A 23,813-nucleotide genomic window follows, 5' to 3' on the forward strand; every position below is an offset into this window, starting at 1 on the left:
AAGTGGCAGGTTCTTCTGTTGATCCACTTTGTAAAGTGTCCCACACAGAATTCCTGTTGACCCACTGTGGTGGGTGTTGCTCATTAACTCCACCTCGGAGGTGAGAGGAGGTGAGAGTGACTCTTTCCGGCATAGGAAACTAAAGTCTGAGACAGGGAGGCCTTGGAGAAAAACCAAGTACAGCCTAGCTTTCTTCCCACAGATACTTCAACTGCTGTCAAGGAACCCCAGGCAGAGGGCTGTGTTCGGGCACTAATTCTGCAGGTACATATATGCATGTGATGGATTCAAGCAGGGTAAAGGACTCTGCCTTTCATAGGGGTTTTGGTACAAGCTCCTCTTTCTAGCTTATATGGACACAAAAACGATGACCTCTTGCAGTGTGCACCTTTACATGCCAGAATCTGAAACTGGATACATACAGTTCTGTATATCGCTATAACAGAGCAACCAAAAATCACCCTAAATAAAAAGTAGCATGTCAGCATTTTTCATGGTCTGTGTGTATATAAATCTCCCCACTGTATTTTCCACTGAATGCATCCGATGAAGTGAGCTGTAGCTCACGAAAGCTTATGCTCAAATAAATGTGTTAGTCTCTAAGGTGCCACTAGTCCTCCTTTTTCTTTTTGCGAATACAGACTAACGCGGCTGCTACTCTAAAAGCAGTACTGTGTGTTTGTTCTGTTTGAATGGGGAGTTTCCAGACATGGGAACCTTAATCCTTCATCCGAATAATCATATTGGCCTGGAAGCACCTAAAATTGACAGGAACCTGTTAGGCCCGATTTTCAAACATGGGACCCTATGTTACCTTTTCATTCACATAGAAAGTTGCTCTTTTCCCCCTCCTCTCCAGCAGGGCTGGTGACGGAGATCAGAGAGTGAAATCATAGTCGTATTGAAGTCAACAGCAAACTCCCCACTGATATCAGTGGGGCCAGGATTTCACCCGAGTACACGTCTGCGCTGTAGGCAGAGGTGTGACTGCAGCGAGTCTAAGCGTCCCCACACAGGTTTAATCTAGCTCGCGCCGCTAAAAGTAGCAGGGAAATTGCAGCCGGACAGATGCTGGCGCGGACTGGACACGCCCACCTAGAACGCTGGGCACACACTCATTGCCTGCCTAGCAGGGCTCTGCGCTCTTGTGGCGTTGTTACTATTTTTAGCTGCGGTAGCTGGATGAAAGCTAGTGTGTTGTGTGCCCACACCCGCTGCAGTCACAACTCCAGCTGCAGCGTAGACAGGCCACTGGAAGAGTGCTGGGGGGGGGGGAGGCTCTTTTGGAGGCAGTTCCACCGAACTACTGGCGTGAGCAGAACTCCGCAGAGGGTTCGTGTTGGTCTCCGGTGATGTGCGTGCTTAAAAATGAAACAGACCCCTGAAATCACTTTCAACAATTGGTATCCTCCGGCCGTTCTCCCGAGACTTCAGCGTGCCATACAGAACCACACCAGGCACGCTCATCCCTGCACAAGTCAAAGCCATCCATCATATGAGTGTACATTCAATACGTTTGTTGTCTTTTAGGGCTGCTCGAGGTAGCTCCAGCTGTAAGAGCTTTCTCACCTCTCCCCAGGGGATCTGCAAAGCCAGCTGCTCTGAATGACATCACTGGTAACTGGGAATGACAGCTCAGGCCAAGAGCTGTCTGAAACATAGCACAGAACCAGTGACCTGCGGTAAGCTGAAGCTAAGAAATCCAACCCCATTTTCATAGCACTAGGAGCGTGCACTATGGATTAACATGCACCTGGTCTGGGGGAACCTATACTACTGTAAATAATGGACGCCCAAGACTCTTCCGGTGTAAGTTTCCACCATCTTCTTCGGAAAATACAAAATGATGAGCCCGACCTTGCATTTTGGGGGTGCTCAGTGGGTTAAATTCGATTCTCACGTGCACGTGGCAAAATAAAGAGCCACCAGACCAGAGGAGTGTGATGCCTTGGGAAGAAAGCTTCCATCAGAGAAATAAACAGGGTGGGTTTCTTCTGCGAGGCAACTTATTAAAGAGGGAGAAATAAAGCTGTGAGGCAGCATGGTGAATTACATAGGGCCCTGCACTGGGATTCGGGAGACGTGGCCCTGCCACTAGGTTGCTGTGTAACCTTGGGCAAGTCACTTGGTCTCTATCTTGTCCCTTTAAACTGTAACCCCTTTGGGACGGGGACCGCCCTGTACTGCGTCTACACACAGTACTTAGCACAAGGGGACCCTGCACTCAGTTGGGTCTTGTATTCATGAATGCCGTGACAGTAGTGCCTAATAGTAATGACATGAAAAATGCAATATTTTAGTTTTGCAGAACTGTGTTGAAAAAAGCCTGGTGGCCCCACAACAATATGTACCCACAATAGCTATTAACATCACAAATATGCAAAAAGACCCTTTACATGCTACTGGATGCAAAGCCATTTTTGTTTGAAAATGAGCCAGTTTTTGCTTTTTTTAAAGCATCCTTGTTCTTTAGTGAATTGTGAAAAATTCCTATTTTTAATTCATAACAATGTGCAGGAAAAGATTTGCGCAGCTTTGCACTTTAAGATGTGTTTTGTTAATCACTCCTTTCCTAAACTAAGAAAATGCTTAAATCTCAATTCCCCACCATCCCTGAGTTCAAAGATGGGGAAACCGAGGCAGAGAGGGTAGCTAGTGTCAGAGCACCCAAGCCATTGCCCATTGAAGTGAAATATTTCTACTGACTTCAGTGGGTGTGGTCTGTTTGTGGCCCCATTACAGTACCACCGTATCTGAGCACTTCACAGTCTTTATACTGATCCTTACAATACTCCTATGAGGTAGGAAAATGCTGCTATTCCAGTTTTACAGATAAGGGATTAAATGACTTGCCCAAGGTCACAAAGGAAGAACAAGGACTTGAGCCAAGGTCTTGAGTTCTAGACTAGCACCGGAATCATTGGACCGTTCTTTTTCTCTGAACTATTCTCATCCTTATTGTGAGCAGGACTGGACCCAGAAATACATGCATTAGTAATACAAACAAAACAGATAGCAGTATCTCAGTTGTTGGTATTCTTGTGGTTCTTTTCCCTACTCTGGAGCTGAAGTCTATGAGGCCAGAATTTCACCCTAGGGCTCAAGTCCCAAAATAACAGTAGCTACTTCTCAGTCAAAGAAAATATATGAACTACCCCAAACTATTTTCTGTTCGCCTATATTATATTGCATAACATAATTCATGCACAAGAGTCAAGCCACTGCTGCCAAGATATCAGGTGCACCCCTAGTGAACTGGAGATATCTCCACTGATTCAGCACCCAATTATGGATTGCAAAGTGTTCCTTTCTAGCAGTAGAAAGGAAATATTGCTGATCATAATAGAGCTGTAACTAGAACATTTATTGGTCTGTTCTATCCGGGCAATTATACTCTGCCCAGCACCATGCCACCCGAGTGCCTCTTAGTAGTACACTTGCATTTGTTGGATGTGGTTCTTGTCATTAGGGAACAGCCACGAGACTTTTTAAAGTTGTTTCTAGCTGCCCGTGTTATCAAAGTGTGGTGGTTTGGTTTTGTTTAATTGCAAGTCTTGTGATATATGAAGCCTTAGCTCTGGGAGTCATGTTGATTATATAAGAATCTCAGCTGTCCTTTTAAAAAAAGGAAGTGTCTGGTTCCCAGGACTGTAGACAAAAGCCTGAAAACGCGACCCAAGTGTTCAAAAACCAGATAGCAAAAAAATCTTTTTTTTTTTTAAATCTTGTGATTTTTTTTTTTTTTTTGGATAGTGGGGATTAGCGATACTAAATGTAGTGGATCTCTTTCCGGTCAATAGCCCTGAAATCCTCTGGACTCAGTGGAAAGATTCCTATTGACTTGAGTGGGCTTTGGATCAGGAGCTGTGAGATTTGTTATGTATGTACAACAGGCCAAATCCTTAAGTATTTATCTAGTCCAGTGGTTTTCAAACTTTTTTTCTGGTGACCCAATTAAAGAAAATTATTGATGCCCATGACCCAGTGGAGCTGGGAATGAGGGGTTTGGGGTGTGGGAGGGGCTCACAGCTGGGGCAGAGGATTGCGGTGCTGGGGTGAGGGCTGAGGGGTGGGGCCAGGAATGAGGGGTTCAGGGTGTGGGAGGGGGCTCTGGGCTGGGGCAGGGGCTTGGGGTGCAGGAGGGGGACAGGGCTCTGGGTTGGGGCTGCAGGCTCTGGGGTGGGGCCGGGGATGAGGGGTTTGGGTTGCAGGAGCAGGCTCCAGGTCTGAGGGTGAGGGGGCTCAGGGCTGGAGCAGGGGATTGGGGCATGGGGTTAACTCAGGCAGCTCCGGGTCAGCAGTGCCACGGGGGTGCTAAGGCAGGCTTCCTACCTGTCCTGGCACCGTGGACTGCGCTGCACCCCAGAAGCAGCCAGCAGCAGGTCCCGCTCCTAGGTGGAAGTATGCAAGTGGCTCCGTGTGGCTCTTGCCCTCAGACACCGCCCCTCTAGCTCCCATTGGCCAGTTCCTAGTCAATGGGAGTGCAGAGCCAGTGCTCGTGGTGGGGGCAGCATGCAGAGCCCTGTGGCCCCCCAACCTAGGAGCTGGACCTGCTGCTGGCTGCTTCTGGGGCACAGCACAGTGTCAGAACAGGTAGGGACTAGCCTGCCTTAGCTGGGCAGCACCGCGGACAGGACTTTTAACAGCCCAGTCGGTGGTGCTGACCAGAGCCACCGCAGCCCCAGTGCCTTCCATTCCGTGACCCAGTACTGGGTCTGTGACCCGTAGTTTGAAAACCACTACTCTAGTCTATAAGCAAATCTCCACTACCTTCAACAAGAGATTTCCCTAAGGATTGAGGAAAGTCTGACAATGCATTTTGGGAGTTAGCTGTAGCAACTGCCAAGTGGGCTTGTCAGACCTTTGTGAAAGCATGAAATGAGTTGTTTCATTCTTAGTGTTCAAACACTTGCAGTGAGACTGGGAAGAGTGAGCAAATCTTCCTAGGGCGATGCCTTTGAAGATTGCAACAAATGAAATTGCCCCGTAAAACAATCTTGGCTCAACTCAGTCCAGTACAGTCACTTGATATCCAGATTACCCTACAGATCTCTCTGCAGGAGGCAATGACGCTGACACTTGCCCATGGTGATGCTCTTTAAAAAGCTCTCAACTGTTCCCAGCCAAAGGCCCTTTAAATAGGGTTAGTACTCACTCATGCATTGATCCTGAGCCTCAGTTACCTTAGAACAGTTTTGTGCTTCTCCACTGCCTTAAACTACCTTCCCTAGCACCCCTGCATAATCTATTGGGCATAAGGTGATCCTTGTGGCTGACATGGGGGGTCTGGTGGGGTGGGAAAGGTGTTCATTGTCTGACTGCGACCTCCAGGTGGTAGGTGCTGCACCTGGCCCTCTGTTCTTTGTACTGTAATAAACAATTTGTCTGGGTATCATGTTTCGGGCAGAGTTTCTGCTCAACTCTGTGGGGTTTCCCTGTACCAAGCTACAGACCAACATAGCCCTGAGACAGCACTTTTATCTGCTCTTGCAAGATTGTGACCTTGGAATGACAGCATAAAAGCCTTATCCTCTAGGGCCCATTCTCAGAGCCATACCACTGTCCTGCAGGGGGGTGGGTGCCCAGGGATTCTGGAGAACACTACATCACCTCTGGCAGGGAGGAATTCTATTGTTGCTCATAAATAGACTCCTGAAGAGAGGGCTTCATTTTGCCTTTGGAGCACACCAAAGGGCGCGCACAATTTCCTTGGGCAACGATTCCACTGGACGCAAGCTCAAGGGCCTTAGATATATAGCCGTGGCTCTCCCAACTTCTCTCCTCATTCATACAACCCCCTTTGACCCAAGGGGCCTGATTCAATGGAGTTATGCCAATTTATATCCTCCGGGGACCTGGCCCCACATACATAAAGACCAATGATTTTGTTTTAAAACCATTTAAGGAAGGAAACTAGCAGAGATAAAAACAATCCTTAGATGAGCTCCTGTTCGGAGAGACATTAGACAGTAACATCATCAGATTTCAAACAGGCTGTTTGCACTATTTTTGATCTGTCCTTGCCATTTGATTTTGTTAAAGGGAGTGAAATCTCCGTTCAGGCCTAGTTCACAAACTGGCCAGGTCTATCAAATGTTCTGTTCAACACAAGTGGAGGGGGGTGCTGAGATTTTTTTAAATGCCTGGATTAGTCCCTCCTGTGCACCGGTGCTCCCCAGTTGGGGGTAGGTGCCCCAGCCACCCCTGTCTCCCAAGCACCCTGCAATGCCCAACCACCCCCAAGGGGGCACCCCAGCACAGCTCCCCGCTCCCAGCTGTGCTTACCTGGCTCTTGCCGGTCATGGATAAGGTGGCATGGCTGGAGAACCTGGCCCGCCTTACGCCAGCTCCTGGAGAGCTGGGCCCCCCGGTTGCCCCGCACTCCGCAGCCCAGCTGTCCGGCAGCCCCGCCGACCTGCTGAGGGCTTCCACCTGCCTGGCCAGGCACTCCACCTGCACGCGCAGTCGCTGGTTCTCCTGCTGTAGCTCGGCGACGGTGCGGGCCAGCGGGCTGGCGAGGCGCAGTACCTCGTCCACTTGCCGGTCCACCCCTTGCTTGAAGACCTGGATGTCCACGTGGATCTCCCGCACAGCGCCCCGCAGCGTGTCCTCGTAGCGCCCCAGCGCCTCGCACACGCTCTGCGCGTCCTGGCTGCTGAGGTCTGCGATGTCGCTGGCCACCGTGTCCATGATGGGGTGCTGGGGACTCTTGCCGGGCTCCGGGCAAACTCCCAGCCAGCGAGGCTGGGGGCTGCGAACGCAGGACACCCCACTCCTAGAGCGTCCTGGCACCGGTCCCTGAGATCTCCCTGACACAGTTTAGGAAGGCAGCAAGCCAGTCCCTGGTATCAAAAAGGTTGAGAAACACAGGGCTAAGGAAAGCCCCCAGCCCCTGCTGTAGGGCAACCTCCTGCCCGGGGCACTCGCATGCTCACTTCCCCGGGCTCCAGCTGGCTCTGTGCATTCTCCCCGCTCCGGGGATGCACAAGGCAACTCTGGCAGCTCTGCACAGAAAAGCGAATGAGGGAGGGCGAAGTTGGGGGAGCCCTGGCCGGGAGCGAGAGCAAAGCTGGCTGAGCAGCAGGGCTGGCTGTGTGTGTCTCTCTCCAGCTCCTCCAAGGAGGCGATGCAATTTCAGGAGGGGACAGTGCAAAGGGGGGGGAGGGGGGCTGGCTTGTTCGCAGCTGCCAGAGGCTGCTTGGCTCTGTCAACAGCTCTTGGAGGAGCCGTGCAGCTGCAGGGGAGATGCTCTGGGGTGGGAGGGGACAAGGGTGGGGGGAGAGGCAGGGTGGGGAGGGAGGATCAGAAAGGAAAGGCTGTGGGTGGGGCTGGAATTGTGGGAGGAGGTGACTAGGAATGAGTGGGAGCCAGGGGAGAGGACTGAGCAGGGGGGTTGCATATCTGGTCTTTCCTGTGTTGCTTGGATGCTCCTGCCAAAGTAAACATTCCTTATCGCTCCCTGGGGGAGCCTGGAGGCAAAGGGAGAGGGGACTGGATTCTGGGAGAGTAAAGGCACACACACTCTCCCACATAACTTGTACACGGGCATGTACGCGGCACTCACATAGACCTGCTCACATAGACCTGCTCCCATCCAGACACAGCTGCACACGTGTGGCGCTCCCCTTGCCACACGCTCTCACATGCCTACCAGTGCACAGCCAGGGAGATTCTTGGTATGGCAGGCCACCCAGGTGTTTCCCAGAGATCCAGGTCTCTGGCAGAGGTAGGTGTGATCTACAGAGACACACACGTGTTTGCATTTATTTATGGTATTGACTTATTACCAAAGCTGGCCTTAACCTTCAACCCCCACTGATTTCTCTTTCCTCCTTGATTTGTGTTAACACCCCCTTTTCCTCTCCCGTCTGTGGGAAGAAGGGGCCCAGTTTGCAGCTCTGAATCAACCCTACAAGCAAATGCCAATGGCCTATAAGACAATAGATGCTTTCTTGCCATAGAAAGGGGTCAGCGCTCAACTGTTGTCCCCTGACAGGCAGCAGCAGCTCTGAGACTGTGGAGTCCAGAATGAGTTGCAAACTTGGTTAAATACTGACGCGATGTATGCCCAAGCAGTAAACCAGGGCAGATCTGGGGCTATACTCGGCCAGGTTTATTCCTGGGGTGACGCCTGCAAAGCCACTCCAGTTAGGAGCCAGCTTTAAATGGGGGCTCGTCACAGCATTGCCATCTGTCAGGCTTAAGATTCTTTTTGTTTTTCTCCAAGCCCCCAGCTGCAGGAATTAGGATATTCACTGGGACATCAGCTTTCATTTATTTAAAGAGAAAAGCTTGGCAGCCTGACCTCTATATGCGCCAAAGAAAAAGGAAGTAAATAAAAAGAATCCCCCGTTCATTTTTAAAATCTCATGATTTTTATGCCAGTTCTTGGGATTTCGGGGGGTGGGGGAGAAGTTGATCAGAATATTTTTTTCTCATTGAAAATTTGAACTTTCAATAAAAATAAAAAAAAAAATTCTTTCAGCCAAAACCTGAAAATTATAATTTTGGAGGCATTGCGTTTTCCATCAAAAAGTTTTAAAAAATTAAAAGGAAAAAAACCCCACCTTTTATGAAAAATTTCATTCAGTTGAAAGCTCAATTTTCAGTCAAAAAAAAAATGTTTTGATCGAAATTTTCCAACAAGCCCTAAGCAGCACATATCTGTTCCAAGAAAATCCACTTCTTTCGGTGTGTCTGGACCCAGACAAGTAAAGAATAATTACATCATAATGTTATTTATAAAACCACTTCTCTCCTTGTTCTTGCATGTGGAACATTGCACAATTCAGTAAATACAGCAATGTGGAGGCAGGGCCTTCCTGGTTTTGGAAGAAATTAAAATCCAGTCTCAAAGTCTCTCTCTCTCTCTCTCTCTCAGGATGAGGGACACTTGCTGTTTGTTTCAGACATTTAAAATCATGCCCAGCACTTATTTTTGTTTGTTTGAAATCTCCCTCTTCCAAGTCATCGCAGCTGGATGCAGCCCTGGGAATGGAGCGGCCGCCACAAACAACGACAAAGCCAGCATTGAACAGATAATATAAAAAACAAACACAAGAATGAAAAAAATAAACCAAGGGGCAGCCTTACCGGGGGAAGAAGACAGACACACTTTGTCTGAAAGCTTCAAGGCTGTCTACGGGATTTAGATGCCGGAATATCATCAAGAACGTGATGTCCAAATCTCCTAGACAACTTGGAAAATCCTCTCTCGCTCTGAGTTTTGTTCTTTCTGCCTGTGCCTCTTTGTTTAAGTCATGCCTGAAAATAAGATTTTTTTTTAAAATCGAATAATGTCGGTCATCTTTTCGTGCCTGAGCCAAAGCCCCCGAAGTCCATGGGAGGGCATCCACACACTCTTGTCCTTAGTTGTTTGTGCTCTACCTTTTAGGATCAAGCCTAGATTAGACAGGAGCAAACAATGCGTAAGAGCAGCAGTACCATGCCATCTTGTTAGAACAAAAACCACTTGGTTTGTTTCTTCACTCCAAATGAGACACTTCTGGAAATCTGTCCAGTACAATGAAATCAACTCTTTTTTTCCTGCCAGCATCAGACAGGCCTTCACCTACACTGGGCTTTTCACAGGTTTTGGAACCATGGTGAAATACAGTTCCAGCTGAAATGGTTTCTTGCATGACTTGGCTGACCAGCATGGTTGGGGACCGAACCATTTTAAAAGTGTGAGCTGTATTTAGAAATGGGCTTCTAATCACAGTGTGGAAATTACTTTGCCCCATCCACACTGGCCAAGCAAACCGATACCCAAAATGATTTAGTCAGAATTGTCTCTCCAGCCTTATGAAAAATATTGTGGTGATCCCAAACACCGCAGTTTACATGACCATCGTGCTTTGGATTGTTTGGACTATTACTGTAGAATGGTGGTGTGTTTTGTGTAAGGATTTTGCAGCATTTCTAAATCACCTAGCACTATAGCATCCAGGCATTAGTGCGATTCCAATACATGTTTTAAATACACAGTGTAGCTAGAGCTTTGGGGCATGTTCTGGCTCAAAGAAAGGTTCCGCTCTGAAAAGTGACTCTGCAAATGGCATTGTGGGCCTTACTGCATCTCAGTGGGTCCCAGATCAAATGTGTTCAGCTTTCAGTTTACACATAAAAAGGTCTGGTTTTAATAACTGCCAGCGCAGCAAACTCCATCCGGGCTCCGAGAATCAAGTCGTTCCATCTTGCACATCTTCAGTGGTGACAAAGATGTTGCAAGCCCAGTTATGCCCTCCCTGACATCTGGCCGAACCCATTGTGTGCAGTGGTCTCGCAAAGGAGTTCCTGACTGTAACCCAGCACACAGTTCCGTCCCTGCTGCATGAAGTGGAATGTTACTAGTATTTGTTTCTGGTAGTGCCCGTGATAGGCTAGCGCTGTACAACCCTGAGTCTGCACCTGGAAAGCTTACACAAAAATGGATTCGAATCTGCAGCTCAACACTCCATGGGACCAAGACCTCAATTTATTTCTGTCGCTTCCGGCTGTAGTGCTAATAATGTGATAACATTGCCTGCAAAACTGCCTCTGTGCACTCCAAGAATCAGTGCATCAATGGTAAGGGGACTTACCCACATTCATGTGGAATTTTTAATTCAATTTTAATATTTTGGCAACCGTGGGGCACCTTTAGGGAGCCTGAAGTTTTCTTAGAACCCAATCCTGTAAGCCTTTCAGGTGACTCACCCTTATTCATGCAAGTAACATGCATGCAAATAATCCCATTGCAAATAGATCTGCTCCCATAAGGATTATTTGTCTGAGCATTGCAGGTTGCCTAAGCTTTTCCCTAATGTTTGACAAGAGAGTTCATCAGATTTAAATATATTTTCCCCCTAATCATTTCTTTCATCAGTCGATCCATATTGTATTCCAACTACTATTACACCTTCAGAGCTGGTCTGTCATTTTTTAAGTATAGAATGTAAACACTTCCATGAAGCTCGTAAGAATCCTGCTTAGATCCTTTAAAAGAAAAAATCTGTCTCTTTTGATTGGGAGACAGGAAAGAACACTATATTACCTAATCTATTAAATGTTCCAACAGTTATTTCATGGTAAAGCTTACTGCCAAGGTTTTTGTGCGTGCATGTGTTTTTGTAACGACCTATGGAGCTATTTTGGCACATCCGTGCTGACCTGTTGCCATATTTTTTCCCCGGTGTTTGGAATCTTTGATATCAGCAGGGCTAGCGTACAACAATGTTAGACAAAAATAGATTTATTTGCAGCTATAAAGCTTTAAAAATTTCTCCTTGAGGTTTGAGAGTGAAAATCTGGCACATCCCCCCCCTCATCCCCCCCAAGACATGAGCTCATCCAAATTAAACTTAATCCAATCAATTAACTTCTACCCCATAAATGCCGTCAGTAAATGTAAATGCAAATGCTATCAATTGTCTTGCACGCTTGGGTTATTTGCGAGGACGGATACAGAATGACAAAATAGCCTTTTATTCAATCAGCAGTGTAACATAGAGCTAAAACAAGTATGAAGTCAGTGTTAGTTGGCAAGAAGAAATTCTGCGGTGATTCAGATGTTCCTTTTAACACTGAAATTTGAGTTTGGGATCTGTGGAAAGAAAAAAAGTTGATTGTTATGGGTTCTGTGTGCTCACTCTTTAGTTCCAGTTCCTGCAGAGTAACTGCTTTTCCTTATATTTGGATACTGTATTTGGCATTTTGGATACATATTTGAGGAGGGTGTAATTTGGTCCATAAGCATTCATAGTGTACATTGCAACGTGCAGGGCAGGGTCAGCTGGGGGAAGATATACATGAGGCAGAATACAATGTCCAGGCCCAACAAAGTAGTTTTTGGGGGGATTTCAGACACCAGTCTGAAACCATCCTTCTGTTTCTGGACCAGGTCCTCAGCAGCATGTGTAAACTGGTACAGTTGATCCATCCAATCCAGTGGCCGTACATGTTTACCAACTACTCTGAGCGTTATTGGAGTACATGTTGGACTTGATTCTGGTCTGACGGTTGTTTTATATCAGCCTAACTCCTGTGATTTTAACAGAGATAGTCCTAATTTACTCTGGTGTAAGGGAGAGGAGAATCAGGCCTTTTCTTTTAAGGTAGCTGAATCCAATGCCCCCTACATGAGTTTCTTCTGCTCAGGGGCTGGGAAACTCTGCAGGGTGAAATTTGCTCTCTGTTCTCCTCTCGGAGGGGCAGGGTGGGGAATGGAAAAATCTCAGCAGCTGCAGCTACTGGTTTGTTTTTATTGTGAACGAGGCAGCATAACACAGGGTTAAAAAGGAGGCTCCCAGCCTTTGTTACAGATCTCCACGGGCTGCCAGTCTGTTTTCACTCACAAGATTTACGTCAGTGTGTGCAGTGACATCATGTTCTTTATCTCCCTTGGAACAGGCTGCAGTGCCATAGGGGGCCTTCCAAGTTCCTCTTCTCCTTTCTTTTCATCTCCAGAGTCAGCCTTTGCTGCTGTAGTCCCAGCATCTCTTCTGAGCAACCCTAGCAATCATCAGACTGTGTAAGGCCCTGATTCTGGAAGGGGCTCCAAGCAGGCAGACACCAGCACACCTGCAGGGAGCTGCTTGCCGGATCAGGATCTAGATTTGTACCAAAAGTGCATATAGTAACTGGCTCAGATTGTGCTGGGGGTGGGGAGATGTCTACTTGTCAGTTATTCCACCCAGTTAAAAGAGGTTGCGTGACTGTAACTCAGGACATAATTTTGCCACAATTATCTATTACAGTCTGGGCCAGATTCTGCACAGAGCTACAATAGTGTAATTAACTCCGGAGTGACTCCCCTGACTTCCATGACTTGCTCCAGGTTACCGCTGAGATGAGATGTGGTCCTTGTCTCGTGTTACTAAGGTAACCTTTGAGAAGACTGTCTGCTACAATTGTATCTGGCCATAACTATTGTAATTCAAGGCTAGTTGGGTTTAAAGTAGAAAGTAGGGACGATCTGAAGTTGGTGGAGTTGCACTCACTTACACACGTGGTCAGGTTAGCCCCGAGGGCCTGACTAGCCCACTCTCAAATCAGGAGTAACTCCATGAAGTCAGAGGCATTACAGTAGCGTCAAACTGATTTCAGAGAAGAATCAGGCCCCAAGAATCTAACAGAGATGTGTAATCTGCTGTCTTGAGCACAAGACTCTGGGTTAGAACAAAGCCTCTCTCTGCTGCCCTGTTGCTGTGGGATCTTGGGAAAGCCATTTAAACCCCGTGCCTCAGTTTCCCCCTTTTAAACTGAGGTTAATTATACTGACTTGGCATTTAGTGATACTGGGGGAATTCATTAGTTATTGGGCCAGATCCTCAGCTAGTTTAAGTGGGCTCCACTGAAGTCAATGAAGCTACGCTGATGTACCAGCTGAGGCTCTGACCCAGTGAGAGTCAGCTGGTTTGAGGCATTGCATTATCCAGTCCTGTAGGGGTTTAAGTTGACGTTGGTTCTTTAAGTTAGCACAGTACTGGAAGGATGACAGGTTATTTTGCAATTAGTTCACAAAGGCATCTTTTGTTGCCCTTAATATTGTTCAAAACTTAACATGATACATCTGATAATGTAATATTATCCAGCTACTACATTAATTTCTTAAAACCCAAATACAGACTCGTTTTTTAAAATAGTTTGAGAGGGAGGGAGAAAGGAAGGAAGGAAGGGGTAGGGCTCTCCTGGGAATGGCAGTACCATCTGTACTGAAGGATTCTTACGCAGCATTGTCCTGTCCTCTAACCTCTGTGTTTTTGCAAAAAGTCCACATCAGCACAATTGGTTTTCCCCACAAAATCCCAGAAAATGAGATTTGTAGGGTCCATAATGATATGAAGACAATATTTATAACAAGTGGAAGAGTGGAAAGCGGCTTAGACAATGAGGAGCCCAAGTTCCAGTCTCCTGTTCCTAGAAAACCCCAGACTTCGAGCTGAATATTAGGTCCAGTCTATACGCAGTTTTGGTACTGATATAACTAAGTTTAGGAGTGCAGGGTTTTTATTATTGAATTTTACCAATGTAGTTAAATTGCTATAATCCCTAGTGGAGATGCAGTTACGTCACTATAAAGGCACCTTATACTGAGATAGCTTATTCCCCTTCCCATCTAGGAAAGAGCTATATCTTTATACAGGGATAGCTGGGTCCACACTAGGGAGGGGTTGTACCACTTTACTATACCTGTTGATAGTTAAAGCAGGACAGTTCAGGAAAGTTTTGATTCGAGATAGCTAAAACCAAGACTTCAGGGAGGTTCTGATTTTTTTCTCCCAAAATAATCATGCTGAGCTTTAGTCTCATGTACTCTACGGCCACTTTACGCTGCTCTAGTGTGCCGCAGTATAAAGAGGCCTTGAAGAATATGTCTTCCCTGCAGAGTTAACTCAGGTGGCGGGGAACAGGGCTAGCTTAACCCAGCTGTGAGTAGCCACACTGCAAAGCCCTACCTGAGTTACTGGAACCTTTGTGTTGCTGTGCTTATTCATGTGTGTCCCTAGGCCTTCTGGGGGCCCATCTGTCCCTTGGTTCTTAACACTGCAGTAAGTTGAGCTGCTGTACAATTCTGTCTCAGCGAGCTCTGGGAGAGCTTGTCTCTCTTTCTGGACATGTGGGGGAACTGTGGGAAGGTGTTGGAGGACTGTCAGCACTTCCGTGATTTAATCTGTATCTTCATTGCAAAGTGGGAGGGTTACCAGCCCAAGTGAAAGCAGAACCCAGACTCTAAACCCACCAGCAGGGCCAGCTAGCCAGGGTTAAACTCACCACATAGGTGAGAGGGTTTTGTGTGCAAATGGGAGTGGGGTTAGGGGCAAATAAGAGCCTGTGTTAACTCTGCAGTGAAGATGTACCCAACCCAAGTGTACTTGTACTTACCGATCCCCTTCTTACTACCGTAGTAATGTAAAGTGACATCAGCGTAAAGGAGACTCTGGTCTACTGAGCATGGTGGCCTGAATCCAGGCTGGGAAGCTGAGTTCTAAGACTGACTCCAACGACGTTTGTGACCTTGGGTGAGTCACTTGTCTTCTTTGTGTCAGCTTCCCCACCACTAATTGTGGATAATGGCACCTGCCTACCAGTACTTAAGGGATGTTGCAAAGACTGAGGGACTGATTGTGCTGACATGAAGAAATGGGTGTGTAAACACTGGCCTCAAAATCAGGTTCTAACTGACTAATGTTTGCAAAGCACTTTGACTGATGCCCCAATCTTTATGCATGTCAGTAGTCCTTACATGGGTACATGAGGCCTGAGTAATAAGAATTATTTCTGTACGTGCTGCAGGATTGGGTCAGAAAAGTGCCTGATCTAAAACTCAGCAAAGTCAATCCAAACACTCCCATCGATTTCAGTAGGCTTTGGATCAGGAATGAGACATGGCGACTATAATGTCACTGCTGCCCTAACAACAGAAGCAGTGCCAGGATTTGTGCCGGCATGCATGATGACTATGCACACAGGAGATGGTATTTACAGTAGGTTGCCATGTACATAGAAAGTTTAAAGTTAGTTTGTCCTGCAGACAGATACATTCCACAAAGCCCCTGCAGCAAGCTGTCCTCTAAATAGAATATTTACAACAGGCCACACTGCAGTTGCCTTAATCCAGAAATGCTCGGCAGCCTTGTGAAATCTTCAGCCTTGTAAAATATATAAATATGTGATTTATGCCTCTGGTCTCGTCCCATACTGGGAATTAGACTTGCAGCTCTTTTTCCCCCTTTCTTACAAAAAAAACAACGAGACAACAGGTGATACAGATGGGGAGCACAAGGAAACAATGAGACATTAATATTTGTCAGTGGTCTAAGAGCACAGTTGTATCACACTGGAACATGATTGCGAGGAGGCAGATGAGCTGATGTGATGCTGACTATGATTATTGGTCAGTATAGCCCAGGGCAAATTATGTTCAATATTACATCAGCTAATCATAACTAAGCCTAGTCTACCCTGAGCGGTGAGCTAACTTGATTCTTCAGGATAATGTTCGAACAGGATACTGGTTTACAAAAACTCCCATTAGTTTCAGTGGGGTAGGACTGGACCCAATAGCAACTGTAAGTGCTCACTTTGCAGGTCAGATCACTGATCAGAGACACCAGCAGGGGATATGTACATTCTCCCATTCCAGTGCCACCTGAGAGATGTGGTTTCCTCCAAACAATCAATATTCCTTAGGCCCAGCTCTTCCAGTTATTTCCAGTGCAAACAGAGCTACTTCCTTTTGGATCTGATTTGGTGGAATGTCCTGCATTCCTGCCAGCTGTGTAGATAGATATCTGCTTTGGCAGTTATCCTCTACATTTCTGAGTGTCTTCAGATAGCTACGGACACAGCCCTTTTCACAATTCCTGCAACATGTATAGTTCATGAGTAACCCAACCCTGCCACCGTATAATTCGATCATGTTGGGATGCACTAGAGGGCAAAGGATAATGCTGTCACATCAGACATTTGAAACTAGAATGGACAAAACGCTAGAAAACAGACTGAAGGAAACTATCCTGCCCTGACTCACAGATTGGACTAAAAAACCTCTTAACTAAAAGGTCTTCAGTAGCATCTATGATTCTGCAGTTCATCATGCAAATCCCTTCTCTGGCTTCTTCTTTGAGACCCTCTGTTTTTGCTTTCAAGACTGTGCCCTGTTTAGCACCCCTCTTACCTCTCTCAACTCTTGTTTCTTACACAAGTAATCCAGGGCCACACTGTCCACTGTTCTATAGTGATGCATTCTTCTTGTCCTCTGTGGAAGCCTTGAAAGCATTTGTGGCTTAACCAACAATAACCTTTATTTATTATATCTGGGTGGTTCGCCAAACTCAAAACTCTGCAGGCAATTAGGAGGTCTGGCAGCTCATGGGGAAAACATGTTACCCCACAGGAAATGTTGAGCATTTCTTTACTCCATGCTCATTTATTAGCATGTCAAACAGGAGATACGACCTTTTGCAAAACTCTAAAGCAGCATGAGCTTGAAAGGGTATAGGATGTGACGATTGGGTTTTTAACTTTTCTCGTTCGTCTTCCAACCTTTTCCTTCTCTAAGGCCTGCTTTTCACTTGAAAGTTAGCTATAGCCATGTCAGGTAGGGGCATAATTTCTTACCAAAACAGGTAAGTCGGTAAAAGCCCCAGTGTGGATGCAGTTATACCAGCTTAAAGATGCCTTTTGCTGATGTAGTTGTTCTCCTTCCCGCTTGGAAATAGCTACGCTGGTAGAAAGCACCTCCTTTATACCAGTATAATTGCAGCCACACTACGCGGCGCTGCACAGCTTTAACAATACTGGTATAATTAAAGTGGTACAGCTTTCCCGTGTAGCCAAGGCATGATTTCTTGTGCACAGTATTGTTAGTGGAACATGCTGCCCATGAGGGTAGAGGACTCCCATCTCCAGAGCCATCTGTCAGGCACCTTTCAACACTAAATGCACTACAAAACAAGAAAGAAGCCTCCTATTGGGGTAGAAACATAGAAATGTAGGGCTGGAAGGGACCTTGAAAGAGCATCTAATCCAGCCTCAGTACTGAGGCAGGACCTAGTAAGCCAAGACCACGATGAACTTCTTTGGACACCCCCCAGAGTTTTCACCATCTGTTACTTACAGTAGGTACGTCTGGTTCAAAGGGTTTTTGTACAAACTAATGTGCCACCCGACACGCTAGCCCATCTAACTACAGAATCAGAGAGGGGCCTGAACCTCCAAACTCTGAGGTATCAATTTCAGGGTCTGGACCTGCTTGTGGTGGGTTAGGCCGAAACGAACAAATATCTCCAAGTCTCAGTTTGGTTTCCTGAATGACCCCAGAAAGACCTAGTCTGAGTAAGAGCGTTAAGCTGCCTTTGTGGAATGGATTTTAATCAGATATTTCTACAGCAGGCAATTGTTAGGAATTTATTCAAGCATACATGCTATTAGTCAGATATTCTGCTTTCTGTGATTTTTCTGCTGAGTCTTTCCTTGTTTTACGATAAAGGGCAAATCACCACAACTACAGAAGAGATGATGACAGTCAACTACTTACAGTACCATGTTGCTCTGCACTTTACAACAGGTAGAGATTAATTATGAAAACAATGAGGTCACTAGCGTTGTCAGACTTGAAAGCTCTGCAAACTGTATCATTTATAATTAATAGGCGACTAACTCCTAGGCTTTTGTAAATATGTACTTTTGGGTGATATCATTTTATCCTCCTGAGGTTTGCTCTTATCTTTTCCTGCCAGAACATTACATACGCTAGCCAAGAATTATGAGAAGTATGATCCTTAGAATTTCTAGATAATGGTTTAGGTGCCAAAAAGTTCCCAGGTTACACAGAGAAGCTCTTGCTTATTTTCAGTTCTTTTACATTTCTAGGGAGGTGAGCTCTAGAAAGAACAGGGGCCCGGATTCCCATTTACACTCAGGACTTTTTACAACGCTTTGGCAGTGTATAGAAGCCTTAAATTGCATTCACACCCACTCTAAGGCTCCTTTACACGGTCAGAGCAGAGGAAAGGGACCGTGGTGTAAATGAAAAGCAGGCCAAGTATGTATTATTTCTTCTCGAATGACAACCTATTGGAGGAAGAAACAATAAAACAAATGTAGGGCTACCGTACAGTAACAACTTCCAAGAGGATGTACAAGCCCCATGCTATTGTAACACATCCCTGAGACCTTCCAGCTCTTGCTATATTGCACACCAGGGTCGCTTAGAACTATCATGGGGGAACAGAGGTAGAACTCCGATTCTGCAGCTCAAAAAGCAGAGGCCACTGCTAAGCTAAGCTACTGGAGAATCTCCAGGAGGGGTTAGCACTAAGGAAGTTACGAGACAAAGGTGAGCCGGTCAAATGTCAGCAGGCAGAGAGGACAATGGTGTATGGTTTTGGAAGTAGTAGGGTTGCAATCACTATTTAATGCACCTAGAGGCCCCAACACAGGTGCCATATACACACGTAGTAGAAGACATTCCCAGTCCCCTAACAGTGACAATCTATCGACAAGACAGGCAAAGGCTGAGAGAAAAGAAATATTATGGCTGAGCTGAGGCCCAAAGCTGGTAAAGGGCAGGTTTTCAGAAGTGCCCAAGGAGGTTACTGCACTTGAAGGCTCTCCCCCTGTGTGACCTTTGGCACGTCACACAGGAGTCTGTGCAAGAGCCAGGCACTGAATGCAGATCTCCCAAATCCCAGCCCTGTGCATTCTAGTTGAACTGGCCTTGTAAATTGGACAAGATGTTGCATGTGATAGATAGGAATTTGATGTAAACACCACTTCACTGCAAAAACTTGGGATGTGGAGGGGCATCACTGAGATCAGGGATTTGACCCTAGGCTCCCAAATAGAATTGCCCTTTTAAAAAAAATAATAGCTACCAGGAGAGGAGGCATGAGCCAGACAGTGGCTTTTTGTGGCTGTAACACAGTGTGTGACTGGAGTATTGTCATTCCATAAGACAGGGAGTGTCGCTCCTTCACTCCTTCCTAAGTGGCCATCAGTCTGAATGGTGCCAAATGCTTGCTTGCACCTTCACATCTTGGCTAGATGGGTGGCTACTGCTGCTTGAGTTAGTGACTGGAGCCTTCTCTCTTCAGTGTCAGCATGCTGCGGTGTCCAAGCTTGTGCTGTGGTTTGGATGGGAGACCCACCCATGAAACAGACACGAGAAGCAGACAGGCCTGCAGACAGGAGGCGTGTTGCACCAGGCAGTGCTGACAGTAGAACCCACAGAAGTGAGGCTGGCCCAAAAGACGACGAGACTGATGCATCTCCACAATGGGATGAGGTCATTCCAAAATGTTTCCATTTACTGGGATTATTTGCTAGCACCCCATAATGTGCCAGGTCTTTACATACATGTATTAAGGTGGGTCCTGCCTTGAGGGGCTTACGGGGTCTGATTCATCACGGTGTCAGTCCACTCACACTAAACAGACATGTAGGGACAAAGAGCCAGGAGATTGAAGACACATGTGCCCAGCACCAGCTTTCACTGCAGCACCCTTAGAGAACAGGGTCCTCACTGCTCTGCGCCCCCAGGATCTTACCATATAAAGACATGGATCCTGATCCTGATTCTCCTCTCACATGTACCACCTGGACACTAGCGGGTAATTCCAGAGTCACACCTGCATAGAGTGTGAGAGAGGAGAATCAGGCCCCTGGAAAGAAGCAGTGAAGGTAAAAGAAACACAGAGTCTGATTTCCCTCTCCCATAGACTAGTGTCAGTCAGGAGTTGCTCCATTGAAGTCAACTGGCGTAAAGCTGGTGTAAGTGGGAGGCAGTTTGGGGTCAGGGGCCTAGGAAGGTTGTTGGTGCTCATGGGCGTCACAGGTTTTCCAAAGGGGAGAAGATGGAACATGCTAACCAGGAGGCTGCTCCATCAGCAAGGGAGGAGAGGGCCAAGCTGGGGATGGGAAAAGAGACCAAGGGTCAAATCCAACCCTAGAGTAAGTAGGAACAATTCACTGACTTTGAAGGAGTTGAACCCCCTTGCACCCAGGCTGAGTTCAGCCCCAGGGGAGAAGCTTGGGCAGATCCTAGGTTAGACAGGAATGTGGGGAGGCAAGGCTGGAGGAAAGAGCTCCTAACGGCGGTTTGATCTATTTAAAATAAGTGCACCCCTCCCCAGCTATCCACAAGGGAAGGTCCAGAAGGTGTGACTTCTTCTACTTGCAAGGTCAGCACTACCCCAACACTAACACTATTTCATCAATGTAGAATTCATTGTGCTGTAAAATCTGATCATTTGAGTTACTCCTCTTTAGAGGTGAACACAAAGCATGCTAGTAACTCTAAGCCAGGGCAGTTTAGAGCAGAATCACTCTATCTTATTTCAGATCATCCTAAACAAACCATGCATGATTCTTGATGTATTTAATTTGTGAATTACGGCTCTGAAATCAGGAGTAGCCAGTACTCCAGCAGGACTGAAATATGCAGCCAACAGACACACCTCTGCTTCAGGAAGGTGTCCAGTTATAGATGGTTCTGCAGGAATATTCCACAATTCCAAATCGACTGGAAGTTTTCACACATGTGGCAAAAGGTACTAAAGAGAGAACGGAGAGTCCTTGCAGAATTGGTAACTGAGCGTTAGACAGGAGACGGGGTGTGGAAAGGGGAACAAGAACAACAGAAGATGGGTGGGGAGGAAAAAGGTGGGAGCTGGCAAGACTCAAAGAGAAGGAGAGAACAACCGAAAGGGAAAGTGAAGAGTCTCATATATTAGAGCTAATTGTTGTGCATTATCTGTGGAGCATCGACAATGGTCTCAGCACTGATCTGTCATATAAAAAGACATGCTTATTGTCCCCCAAAAGGACCATCTCACTCAGATGCAGACAATACAGGTCACACACATGTAATACACCAGGTGCCTGATCCATAGCTCGCTGAAGGCAATTGGATACTTTTTTTTTTTCGGGGGGAGAGGGGCATGGTTGCCTATATAAGACAAAGCCCCTAATATTGGGACATCTGGTCACCCTAAGGGAGGATTAGGCCCTCTATAACAGGTAAATGTAACATAGAGTACTGTGAAGATTGAAAAAGGATAGTGAGACAGTGTGCAAAATACACTTGGAACAATTCCAGTGACAAGGATTAGAAAAAAAGAAAGAAGGAAGAAAAGGAGAAGTGATAGAGATGAGGAAGGGTTTATGCAACAGGGAGACATTACATCAAACCATTCACCTTTCCGTTTTGTAAGGCTGACACAGTCTTTCTTTGTGTCTGTCTATATCTTTCTCATTCCTTTTGTTTTAAGCATTTATCTTCTCATAGGAGGCTTCTGAATGCTTAGATTAAATTCCTCTTGCTCAGGGCTTCTCAAGCTTTTTTCTTAGTTTGTGCCACATCAACGGCTTTTTCTATCCCTTCCATTGTCCCCTTCATTATCTTTCTTGTTTATTCAGGCCCTAATCCTACAAAGACTTTTGCATTTGCTTAACATTACGCACTGTGAGTAGACCCAATGAAAATACAGTGCATGAAATTAAGCAGGTGCATAAGTCTGCAGGATGGGAATCTTAGATGATAAGCTGTTTAGGGCAGTGATCATCTTTTAAAAATCTCTGACGTGCCAAGCGATGCTATGATGTTATATAAATATTGATAATACCATTAGAATTTCCCCTAGACTTGCTGTAAGATATCAGATTTGAGCTATAACCGCAAGATCACTGCCATTTTTAACGTATCCATAGCTCCGATGGATTTGATGTACTTTGACAAATATAGGACAGGTCATGGAGTGGGCAGGAAAAGTAGAAGTTATTTAAAATAGCTTGACTATTCTAGGCTGTTCTGATGTATGTCAGGGCCAGAGCCATGGCGGCTTGATTAGCAGGTGGATTTATCGACTGGATTTATCATTTCATCAGATTGTTACCAAACGGAAATATGTCCTCAATGAATAGTGTTAAGATAAAGGGCCAGATCCCCAGCTGGTGTAAGTTGGCGTAAATCTAGTAATTTCAGCCTTCAGTGGAGCTCCGCTGATTTACAGCATCTGAGGATCTGGCCCGAAGTCCACATGACAAACAAGGATCAGGCTAATTTGTGCCTTGTAATTAACCTATAGAGCAATGTATACCGCTTTCCAAAACATTTTCTATCTTTAGCTTCATGTTTTGGCACATACCCCAAATTTGGAAGCGCGAGTGAGACAGTTATGAAAACAATGAGACAGGATGGATTGATGCAACTACCCAAAATGCTCCTAGCCTGCATGCATCTTCTGTATGCCTTTTAGAAATTATCATGCCTGTGAAATAAGGAGGAATAACAAATAAAACCCTAAGCCAAGTGGAAGGAGATCACATCCATAAGGCAGAAAGAGTGGCTGCAAAATGGTATCATTCTGAAAGCTGAAGCTTAAATGGTGTAAGGCCAAATCTCCTTCCATCAGCTGAAAAGTATACATTGAGAATTTCTTTTTGCAGTTCCTGCATAGGTCAGTTGCTTTAGCGATATATTCTTGTCCTGCACAAGGCAACAGATTTCCACTCTTCTCCAATTTCTTCCCTGGAAGTTTGTGTGTAATTGGCCCTTTTCCCGCCCCCCTCCCAGTGCTTGGACTGCTGATGTGTATCAAGGTTAAAGTCTAGTGCTGCCTTTAATGGTAAAGTCAATAGCAACTGGAAGGCTCTTGTAGTTTAGTTTCTTTACTGATTTGTATCTTCTCTTAGTCAAATCTCCTGCTAGTTTCCTCTCCATAAAATCAAGCTGCTCTGCTCAAGGGGGGAAACTCTTAGCAGGTTTGTTTTTTCAGCCTGAAGGGAACAGATGAAAACTCACGTAGCACTTTCCAGAATCTCCTTGCCCTCATGGCCGAATTTGGGCTTGAGTGGGAGCCAAGGGTGAGAATCCTATTTCTCTGAAAATCAGACCTAGTCCAGTAGCCCCTCTTCCCCATCCCCTTTGATGTACCAGGCCGTGGGATACGGAACAAAGGTGGGACATCCCCTGTGAAGGAGTTTCTCTAGCTGAACCAAATCATCATTAGCATTTTTCCTACTGAACCCAGCGAGCTGCGCCATTCCTCAATCTAAAGCGCAAGGGCTGCCAATGTCAAAAGTAGTTTGGGCTTTTCTGTTAAACCACCTGGCCCAGAATTTTCAGAAGGGCTCAGCATCGAGAACTGAGATCAGGTTTTCAAAAGAGCATTGGCTGCTGAGCTCTTCTGAAAATCTGGCCGTAAGTGTCAAATAGGAGGAGCTGCTGGTTGTTGAGCTGCTTTGAAAATGTGGCTCTTATTTAGAGGCCTGGATGAGAGCAAAGTTATTCTGAAAACTGGTCCAAATTATGGGCAATGAGCTCCTGA

At 46.2% G+C, this 23,813-nt stretch overlaps 2 protein-coding genes across 6 annotated transcripts in view; one reads left to right on the plus strand and one right to left on the minus strand.

The window, feature by feature from the left end:
• Positions 1 to 7,204, minus strand: part of SMTNL2 (smoothelin like 2) — a 44,737-nt gene extending 37,533 nt beyond the window's left edge. Inside the window, exon 1 of the mRNA XM_073315857.1 lies at positions 6,286 to 7,204. Within this exon, the coding sequence (XP_073171958.1) occupies positions 6,286 to 6,690 (405 nt within the window). The 5' untranslated portion in view covers positions 6,691 to 7,204. The remainder of the gene's footprint in view (positions 1 to 6,285) is intronic.
• LOC140899791 (tricarboxylate transport protein, mitochondrial-like) overlaps positions 1 to 9,259 on the plus strand; it is a 63,776-nt gene extending 54,517 nt beyond the window's left edge. Inside the window, exons 11-13 of one of the 5 annotated variants that reach the window (XR_012155454.1) lie at positions 203 to 264; positions 1,531 to 1,682; positions 8,968 to 9,259. The gene's annotated coding sequence lies outside the window, so the exon portion shown is untranslated. Of the gene's footprint in view, positions 1 to 202; positions 589 to 1,530; positions 2,429 to 8,881; positions 8,906 to 8,967 lie in introns of those variants that run through there. The other 4 variants (XR_012155456.1, XR_012155453.1, XR_012155457.1 and 1 more) reach the window with 4 other exon arrangements.
• The last annotated feature ends 14,554 nt before the right edge of the window (positions 9,260 to 23,813 follow it).

The sequence above is a fragment of the Lepidochelys kempii genome, chromosome 17 (assembly GCF_965140265.1).
Source record: "Lepidochelys kempii isolate rLepKem1 chromosome 17, rLepKem1.hap2, whole genome shotgun sequence".
Taxonomy (NCBI): domain Eukaryota; kingdom Metazoa; phylum Chordata; order Testudines; family Cheloniidae; genus Lepidochelys; species Lepidochelys kempii.